Here is a 10,798-nt window from a genome sequence, read left to right as displayed (position 1 = left end):
CTCCACAGGGGGCCACAGCCAACGTTGGAATCATTCACTCGACTTCATGATGTCATCTGGAAACTCAGCAACAAATTGACCAATCGCAAAGGTAGATTCATTGGGAGAAGAGTGGACAAGGTGGCCTGTTAGTGTGGTGGTGTGTTCACTCGCTATAAACTGGAGGTACTTTCCTCCTGTCAACACCTCTGTAGTTGCAGAGTCAATGTAAACAATAGAGTTGGAGTCAGCGACATGTACTATATTTATGTAGTCTCACACAGAGCCTGATCAAGCATGAAAACAGTCAAGAGACCCACTGTGCTGAGTCCTATTTCAGTCTGGAAAACTCAGTGTCAGGAAAAAGTAAACTTCTGAAAGAATTGATCATAGCTGGTTTGCTTCGAGGTTTAAAGGTTTAAAGTTGAAATGCAGGCTTTTCGGAACTAGAGTTAAAATATATATCCTGTTGTATAAACAGGAGGATGAGGGAAAACTAATATAGGTGGATGGAGGAGAGAAGGTAGATGTGTGTTGTTTACTGTACAAAGCACACCATGATACAACAGAGGATGTTACTTTCCAAGCAGACGGAGTTCATTTAATCTCATCTCTGTGTACATTCTTTTTAAATATTTTCAAACCTTTATAGACAAATATATACGCAGATAATGAAGGATTTTCCACAGTATTCACTGGCATCTCCCCTTTTTAATAAACAAGTCAACTCTACGCCCTTAAATCTTCCCTCTCTGTGCCCACTTCAGAGATATAACATATTCTCCAATTACGGTAGGTAACATTGGTTCAAAGGAAAAGAGAATTTATATAATATATACACAGCCAGAAATATACATACATATGGGGTGCATTTTGACAGTCACCCACTATTGACAACATCTCAAATGAGAAATCACTTAACGGCATCACCTTGGTTAAATTTCTTTTATCTATGTCTGCAGAAAAAATGGAGTACCCAAACCAAAGAGCTGTACTGTTTAAAATGGTCACTGTTAGAATGGTCACTATACCGACACTTACACACACCGAGTAGAGTTTTGATTTTACACTTTTGAGAGGACAAAAAATAACAAGTCAATCTTCTGGATCAGCCAGATACAGAAACATAACATTTGACGTATCGTCCATCAAAGAGGAGTAAGTCAAGAACTGTTTCAAGACGAAAAAGTGTGACGAACAACTAAACTCTCTTCTCTCTCTCCCCCGCCCCTCCCGCCCACGTCTTTCAGTCATTCTCTCGCTCCGTCTCTCCCCGGTATCAAGGCGGAAGACGAATAGTCTTCGTTGTCTTGATACTTTTGGGGTCCTTTTGGTTTTTGTCTCAGTAACGACAGACAGTAACATTCACAGCGGCCGGTCTCTACGGCTGTAGGTCACAGCTCCTTACGACGGGTCCATTAAAGCCAAGTCTTCAGAGGTCCTCAAAACCCTCCCAAATGATACATCAAATGAATAATGATTGAGTTTATGTCTCAGATTGTGTATTTTTCCTCATATTTTCCCTCATAAATACCATGTGGATGCCCAGACACGTTGAAAATAACAAGCTTGCGGTGAGCTCTTTCCCTTCTGGGCCAGCTTTTTGAAGGACGACCCTCCCCCCCCCGCCCCCCCCCCCCCCCCGGCCGTTTTATAGGGCGAACAGGGCAGGGGCCTGAGCGAGGGCCAGGGTCAGGCTGACCACCAGGACCCAAGGGTCGGCGCTGGGCCAGGCTGAGCTGTCCTCAGGTGGGCCCTCAGGGCTGCGCAGGTCCTCGTAATCACCCCCGTTATCCTGCAGAGACAAACACGGAAATGGTCAGAGGCTTTTAGGCCAGTTAGAAGGTGTTGAGGCATCAAATGTTTTGATACAAGCACCAGGTTGCCGGTTGTGGTTGTGTTGTATACTTGCTACTCGTGGTGACGACAGTGTTGTTGATTGTGTGTTAGGCGCTTTAGAAATCGATAATTATTTGCAGCCTGACAAACATGAAACATTTTTGTCAAACATGAAACATTTTTGTCAGTACAATCTTTGTTGTAGAAAATGACTGTACAACCATTAATAACATTTTTTACATTGAACAGCATTAAAGCAGGTACCGTGCACATATCATCGCGCCAACGATCTGCTTCAGGCTGTTTGATAGTGTTTGGTAGTGTCAAAAACATAATTTAGTAGAAATTTCCATTCAGTCAAAATGACCATAGAAAACAACAGAGGCACTCAAATGCTGAAGAGCACATTTGGAGAGGAGTGGTAGTAGAGCATATCACTCCGGCTATTGCAGCCATGTACTGCCAAGAGCAGTACTGTTATGCCCTACACTGCCCTTATTATGGGGTTTCCATGAAATTGTTAGCATTGAATGTTGTTTTTGTATGTCTCTATACTGTATATATTGTATCTGATTCTTGCAACACCATGCAAACCATTTGGCTACATATAACTGCAGGCTCCTCAATTTCTTGAGGCACCATTTCCCCATACACAGCATTACAGAGAGCATCAACAGAAACATTAAACATCCTCTCTCCCATTCATTTCCTCATCTACACCAGTGTAGCCTTTGGAGACATAACACTTTGGTCCATTTCCCTTTACACAGAGAAACATCCACTCAAATATTACCTACCAGCTACTCATTTTCTTGGGTTTATATAGGATGGTGTGAAATGAAATGCAAAAAAACGGGGGTTTGTCATATTAGCTTTTGATATTTGTATTTTTTTCTTCGTTTGCAAAAATTCAAGTTTGTGAGGAAATGCTGTGAGGCAAAGTTTTTCATGTGCGACTGAAGGCTGAAATGGTTAAATGACAGTTGCCAAAAAAGCAATCGGTTGCTTGACAATGCAGCAAACATATCCGCAACTAAAAGCCAATTAATTAGCAGGTGCAGTGATGTGTGGCAGCAGCCTGTTGACACGAGTCCAGATCTCTGTCCACAGCCAATATCCACACATGCAAGCACACACACACGGAACCACAGAACTATACATAAACATAAACAAAGATTGAGAGAGTGAGCGAGAGAAAGAGAAAGAGAGAGGCTAAGAGAAAGGATGGCGGTTTGGGGAGGGGGGGGGGGGTAGACAGGGAGAAAGAGAGGGCGTGAGGCTGGACAGAGGCAGAGGAAGCAATATCCCCTTATTATTAGGGATAGCAGTGCTGTACTTTGATGTAGTGTATCACAGGGTTAGTTACACTAAACAGACAGGGGATACTTTTTATTATCGATTAGAGCTTGATCAAACGTTAACAGCTGAGCATCTCTGAGCTGATTATTGACCAACCCAGGGTTTGCTTCTGTACAGGCTGTCCGCAATCAATTATGTCAATTGAACTGAAAATACACAGCACCAATAGAATGGTTCTCTTACAGTAAGCAAACCTCTGGGACTAAATCTCTTATAAAATAGCCTGCTCACATAAGGCATGAACCCTCTAAATTACAAAATATACACGTGTTATTCCATTAGATTAGCATTGGGAAAACACGCTAGGATCAGATAGGCAGAGCTATTCAAATCTATTTCCTGCTGAAAAATTTGACCCATATGGACACTATCTGTACAGCCCCACACCTAGAGAAGAATAAAGCTAATGTAGTTGGTTTATAATTTCCTTAGGCACTTGTAAATAGGCAGACCACATTACAATAGACCAAAGAGGCCTGTTTTGATATATATGCATACATACATCTACACTGACAGTGATATTAGTTCAGCTAAAAATGAACAATGGCTGACTGATATGACTGTAATATCCTAATCATAGGAAACAGAAGTATAAGTTAACTAGCTAACTACTGAAGCACAGCAACATTGACTGGAACATGATTTAAAGTTGAGAAGTCTCTGTCAATGTTTGGAGATCTCTGAGGACCTAATTTATCTTAAGCAACACTTCAGTTGAGTTAGTTACTGTATGTCACGTGTTATGCCCACAGCATGTGAGTCTGTTGGCTCCATGGTGAACGACTTTGACACTTCATGCTTACTGGACACCAGCGTGTGGATGGGTGGTCTTCAGTGGCTATCATGAGGATTCACAGGGCCAGACAGACAGACAGACAGTCCTCTGCCAAAACGACTCATACCGACATTCCCCCAATTAATCTACGATAGAAGTTTGACAAGTTTTAATTGCCAGCCATGGTTGCAGGAGAAAGAGGGGCCGCCCAAAATGTCCCCACCGGCTCCCTCTCTAATTATAAACTTCCTGCTTGAGTAATCACACGTCTTATTGTTTCCTAATTACCATTTTTACAATAAATTAAGCATCGCGCAGCAGCAAGGGAGGCACAGAACGGTGCATCAATACTGACATACACAGAGAACCTTTGGAGAAAGCAATTCCAATGTTGCCCACCCCCCCCCCCCCATCTCCCCCTCCATCCCCCCCTCCACCCCCCCCCCCCCACCCCACCACCCACCGTTATTGTTATCGGTGAGGCTTGTTCATTAATTCTCACCCCTCGCACCATTTTTAAGGTATTAATTTGCTGTCTTTACCACAAAGAGCCTCTACGTGCGCATGGGCCGTCGGAGGAAAGAGAGAGAGAAAGACGGCCAATTAATTGGGTTTGAAAGCCTAAATTGGTCCGCTTTCAACATCTTAATGCGTGTCGTTCCAATATAAACAACAGTTTTTTTTATGTTTCTTTTGTCTCGAACGCAACACGGCGACGACAATGCCTGTACAATAATCATAGCGATGACAACAGTGAGCATGGTATCTGGTTCTGGGTGATGATGGACTGTGGTGCCTAATTCAGTCAAGTTTGGTAACTGGGTCTCAGAGATAGGTCAAAAACACAATTAGTCTTGCACTGGAAGGATGCACTTTTGTATTTATTTGTACAACATAGCAGTGTCCTCAGTGGGAAAACAAAATCAAGATCTACTGTAGCAAACAATAGTGTAGCAAACAATTTTCTTGCGGGAAAAAAAAGAGCTAATTTTTCTCAGACCCAAAGTCTTCCAGAAGACAGTTTTTTTTTACTGTTTTAAATGCATTGGGATCTCAAGGCTAGGATATTCAGTGCATTTAATCCAGATTAAAACGGTCCCTGTTCCCTGTTCCTTATAATGGACTGAGAGACAATATTTCAAGCAAATGTCATCATCCTGCAGTATAGGATGGGTTACCATGGAGAATGGATTTCGATGCACTGTATGTGGCTAAGCTTTGACTTTCCACCCACAAATCATTGTTCCCTATTACTGTAGTTACAGTATCACACAACCAATATTGTTCTTTCCATCCCCCAAAAGTGTGTACCCAATCGACCCGGAGGTCTTCCTGCCTACCTTGTCTTCCTTGTCTCCTGGCGGCATATCGATGGGGCTATAGGTGGGCTCGGAAGTTTCCGGCGTGGCCTCTGAGGCAGGCCTCGTGGTCGGGGTGGATTGGACAGGGTCAGCTTTGTGGGACATGCTGTCTACTCCATATCCGAAGGCCTGAATGGCATTTCCTGTGGGGACGGAGGATATATACAGTCATTCGTTTGAGCTGTCTCTCACAGTAGCAGAAGCAGCCGGTTTACAGAGAGCTCTAAGTTAGTTCTTGATCTTCTGCCCAGCAGTATTTGTGTCAGTGGATCTGCCTTCGCTTTGTGGGATAGCTTGGAGCTACTGGATTTGCCTATTAATTGTAAAACTTACGAGCTCGCCACAATTTTCTCCCGATCCTTTCAATATTCTATTCTATTTTTTTTTTATTTATTTTTTTAAGGAATGAAAGCAAATACTGTTGCATACCATTTGAATCTCAGAGCCCTGGGAGAATGCAATGAATGCACATTCAGCCCCAGACACTTTTGTCCGTGTCCTTGACTCGAAATAACCCTGTTAAAAACCTTTTATACAGAGAAACCAAATGTATCTCAATTTGCAGCAACAGGTTTGACCAAATTGTGGCGTAATGTCTGCACTCAAGTTGATGAGGCCTGTTTGCTTGCCACTGAGTATACGCCACAAGCGTGCAAATCTGTGGCATCTTTTTAAAAGCAAATAAATGAGCTCCACAGAGAGAGACAGAGAGAGACAGAGAGAGAGAGAGAGAGAGAGAGAGAGAGAGTGCCGGCCGCCAGAGCACTCCATAGAGGGAAGGGGGTGGGGGGGGGGGTGGGCGAGGGGGTCGAGGGGGAGGAGACGGGTGACAAATCCATCTGCAGTCAGCTCTGCGGATGGGGGGGGGGATAAACCAGGACAGAGCACCTTTTTACTTTGGCCTGCCGTCCATTTGATACACAGTGCTTGTTTCTTTCTGCTCCTGCAGAAAAGACGGCAAACCGTGTAATTGCTTGGCAACCACCTCCATTATAAGGTCATCGCGCAGAGATGACTTTGAATAGATTTATGTGACTGATCAGATTCCGACCCTTCTCAAACAAAGGAGAAATGACATTTTTCTCCCTCCACAAAGGACAAATGAGAGGGAGGGGAACCGCACAGGCATAATCGGCACGCGTGCGCGCACACACTTACACACTTACTTCGCACTTGCACACACCACCCACTGCAGTTCACAGGTTCAGATCCATAATTTCATGCGTTGGGTTCCGGATGAAGAATAATATAAAACGTGTCGACGTGTTTTCGCTCGTGTTTGTGAGTCGTGTCTCATAGCTTCATATGTGTATCTTAAATGCTCACACTGCTACAAAGTTCCCTGTCAAGTACTATTGAGAAAAGTCGTTATACGCATCTGTTTGTTTCGGAGGTGATATAACTAACATCACCCTCAGAGGTGCAGCAGTAAACTAATAAATCATCAAGTTGGCTGGAGGGCTCCCATAGTGAATGCTTTACTGCACCCAAATGTTCCAGCGAGTGATTAAGCTCATTGCCGACAACGATTGCATTTTTAATGACTTCCGATACGTTTTTAACCCATGGGCATATCCCAGGCCATTGCCTGCAGGGTGCCAAGACTAAACATGATTGGCCTATTCTCACATTGTAATGCAGCTTTTGCGTTGTATTTCTGTGGGTTGCTGTCTTCACCCCCCCCCCTCCCCCCCACGCTAGTAAAAAGGAAAGCCACATCTGTAGCAGTTTATCTCCAGTTCCCCCTGACTGCAAACAGGAGAGGCTGCATTTTGTGTTCTTTTTCAAGACGCCTCTTCGTGTCTCATCCCTCATCTTGCGGACTCAGCTAAAACTGCATCCCCGGCAATCTATTGAAATGGTCGGAGAGCATTACCTACACAATGGAACATGTTAAATTCAATGGTGCCTTGTAGTGCTGATGACACCGGCTACACACTTTGTCGCAATTCCGTGAAGCGCCTGATATTTCACTACTAAATCATGTTGCGTGGCTGTTTTAGTCGAGGCCCAAATGTTCCTTCCTTTCGTGAGCGTGTCGTCTCAAATGTGTCATCGCTTGGTTGTTTTCTTAGAGAAGGCTGAAGAGTAACTTACGTGGAACTGAGCATAAAGACCACATGAACATTTTGTTGTTACCGGACTGTTAAAAGATACCAGTCATATACAATGAATTCTGCCGAATTTGTAGAATCTCCTCATCCTCTTATCATATTTGTATAGACCTTGAGAAGAAAGTCAACTTGATCCATCGGAGATCTGAGATCAGCCACTCATGTGTATCTAGCATGCTGCACAGCTATGTCTCCAGAGTGCCACCGACAGAGAGTTTGTGAACGCGAGGATGAAAACGCACCCGTCCCCACTCGATTTTCAGGGTGAAAGCAAGTTGCTCAAGTGCCACATCAGTGTGGCTAACATGAAAAGAACCGGAGAGATCCCATAGGACGACATCCTAACGCGAGCGAGGGAATTGAACTTTGTGTTTCGTTTTATTTACTCACTCAGGCAGGTGTTGTCTGTGAAGTCCCGAAGGAAGTTCTCGCACTCCCCTTCCTGGTTGCCACTTCCTGCGCAGGTGCACCATGGGGATACAGTCCAGTTGCTGTAGCTTCCGTCCACGTAATTAGGGGTTGCATCCGTTCCTACAGAGGAGGGGATTCAGACACATTACCTAACAATATCAGGGCACTAATGGATAATAATGGACTACATTTACTATAAACAGAAAACCTACCGAGGTCTATAACGACGTTCCCTGTGACTTTGTGGCCCCGGACTTGATATAGGGACTGTGGTGTGTGATGCTAATGCTTGTTTTACATGTGAAGAGTCCATCCAGATTTGCTGACAGGCATATGGTGCACTTTTAATATTTAAAACGAGGTTATGAGGAATATTTCTAACAGGTATCAAGGACGGTCGGTGAATTATGCATTCCGAAAACCTGCATTACAGCCTGTCAGCTTGTACTGCAGTCAGTCAGTTTGGTCAGATATAAAGCTGTAGGCAGATTGCAGCGGTCCGGAACGCGTCCTAAGTTCACGAAGAGCAGTCAGCATCCCGTTGTTCTCTATTCAGCGCCCTCGCTCGAGCCTGCCGGCCAGCTGTCCTCCGTGTTCCCCACCATCGCCTTCCCCCAAACAGCCCCACATGTAGGTGGAGGTATCGACCGCAAGTTGGATCCCAAATACTCCCCCCCCTGTCCTCCTCCTCTCTTCTCGCCCCCTCCCTGTCGACACCCCCCCCCCTCCCCTCCACGCCCCGGCCCCCTCCCCTCCATCTGTAGTCACCTATGAGGCCTGTGTAGGAGGCCAGGCAGGCCTGGTAGTTGTCCTCGTTGGGGCAGCTGCTCACTGTGTGCTGAGTCACCAGGCAGTTCATGTGGAAATCAGCCAGTCTAGACCTGCACAGCACAAAAACAAGCCACGGAACTGTAGAAGACAACTACACGCACACACGGACACATACCGGAACACAGAGACACACGTGTGAACCGTTACACACGCGAACACAAACGCACGCGGACATGCACATGCCCAGCACACACTCTGACGCACGCTAACACGCACACGCACACACATCCCACACACATCCCACACACGAATGAAAATGCACATAATGCACACTCACTCAAAGGACAATTTTTGGCAATATTATGTCTTTGGAGCAGCTGCCGGTTGTGACTGGAATGAAAGTAGCCAAAAATGTCCAACATCTGTTTCTAGGTTACAACAACAGGTGTTACACATAACCACCAACACGGTGATGTCTAAAAGTTGGTGAGGCATTTTCTTGTGTTTCACTCTCTGCAGCACTTGAGATGGATATATTCACATAGCCGTTAGGATCAATATATTTCCGCAATAATACTGCTCTGGCAGGTTTTCGGGCTTATCCTGACCATCTCAAGCATTGCCCGGTTTCTCAATCAAAGGAACTGATAAAAAAGAGTGTTTTTGGTTGTTTTTGTTGTTTATGTGTGTTTCTGATAAGAACAGCTTTAAGTCTCTTCATGCCTTGGGGACAGGCATCGCTAATCCACTTAAGTAGGTTTATTGGAGGAGCGTGTGCAGAGCTGTCCTGTCTTTACACATCACTGCTGCCCACTGGAAGGGAGTGATTCACCTCCAACCCCCCTCTCCCCTCCCTCTCTCTCTCTCCATCCCTCTTTCATTCTCCCTCTCCCTGTTTCTCGCTCCCTCTCACTCCCTCCCTCTCCCTTTCCCTCTCCCTCCCTCTTTCTCCCCCTCTCTCTCCTTCCGTCTCTCTCCCTATCTCCCTCTCTCTCCGTCCCCCCCTCCCTCTCTCTCTCCCCCTCCCACTCTCTCACGCCTTCCATAGTCATGACTTATTCATGCTGACCCTCTGTGACCCCAGTGCCCAGCCGGAAGGTCTGAGGTACCTCCAGGCCAGAAGCCTGACTGAGTACGCCTGTCTCAACATATGATAATGAACTAGTCAGGCTTCCTGGCTACAGGCCTTGCTACACTACAGTGTGCAGTCAAAGAGACACACAGAAAACTCCTGTGCACTGGTTATCATACATTATTTCGGTATTGTTTTGTGTTTTTATTTGGTTTTCGGTTGGGGAGTTGGCTGGGGGGGAGGGGGGGGGGATGTGGGGAGTTGTTGAGATGTTTTGTAAAGTAACATCGGCCTTTGTTGTGCCTGTTGTGCTGGCTCTGTGACCACAGAGTGTAGGATCAGAATGGAAGTGTGCTTGTTATCCAGCTCGATCCCTCGCTGCCAGATTGTGAATGAGGAGTTGCAGAGGCTGGGGATTTGTCTGAAGGAAAGTGATGAGGTAACACTCTGCAGGCTGAATGCAGCGAGCAGCGTGCCAGCTCCTTGGCCCGGCTTACAGCCAGCCTCCAGCTCCACGCTCCGCATTCTAGCCACAGACCCAGTGTCAGCTCATAGCCCCAGCTCCTAGTCCCAGCCCAAGCACCTAGCCCCAGGCCCAGAAGCTATCCTCAGCCCCAGATCCAGCTCCTAGCCCCAGCATTAGCCTGTAGCTCAGGAGAGGGTAAGAGGGTAAAGAGCGTGCCCATTCTGAGTGTGATGCCCACTTGACATCCCTGAGAGCCCAATTTACTAGAATGACATGCAGGGAGTACAGTACCATGACGTGGTCTGTGTGCCATGATGTACAACCTGTCAAAGTCACAGGCAAACCTTCCTCTCAAACAAGTGGGTCGTGTTGAGGTCAGTAGGTAAATAGAGTACTTTGCATTGAAAGCATCCTAGGTTAAGATCATATTTTGAAATGTGCTTTTGGAATAAACATTATTCAGTTTGAGACAGAGTGAGACGGAGTGTGTGTGTGAGAGTGTGTGTGTGTGAGTGTGTGTGTGTGCCTGATGACAGCCATGCATGAGTTGTTCACTTGCACAATTGCGTGTACCATGCAAACAAAATGGAATCCAGATGGATTCAAAATGTATTAGTTTGCCCTATCATTAACCCCAGAAACTACACACTG

The 10,798-nt window shown here is 45.7% G+C and overlaps 1 protein-coding gene across 1 annotated transcript in view; it reads right to left on the bottom strand.

Annotated features, from left to right (window-relative positions):
* Positions 1–554: 554 nt before the first annotated feature.
* The window catches only part of LOC134015229 (GDNF family receptor alpha-2-like), a 39,431-nt gene continuing 29,187 nt past the window's right edge, over positions 555–10,798 (bottom strand). The window contains exons 5-8 of the mRNA XM_062454616.1: positions 8,607–8,719; positions 7,818–7,958; positions 5,293–5,456; positions 555–1,774 (exon numbers count right to left, since the gene is read on the bottom strand). Of these exons, the coding sequence (XP_062310600.1) occupies positions 1,631–1,774; positions 5,293–5,456; positions 7,818–7,958; positions 8,607–8,719 (562 nt within the window). The 3' untranslated portion in view covers positions 555–1,630. The remainder of the gene's footprint in view (positions 1,775–5,292; positions 5,457–7,817; positions 7,959–8,606; positions 8,720–10,798) is intronic.

Source organism: Osmerus eperlanus, chromosome 28 (genome assembly GCF_963692335.1).
Source record: "Osmerus eperlanus chromosome 28, fOsmEpe2.1, whole genome shotgun sequence".
In the NCBI taxonomy this organism is placed as follows: domain Eukaryota; kingdom Metazoa; phylum Chordata; class Actinopteri; order Osmeriformes; family Osmeridae; genus Osmerus; species Osmerus eperlanus.
Note: the sequence above shows the minus strand (reverse complement) of the source record. Positions and strands in the feature narration are given on the sequence as shown.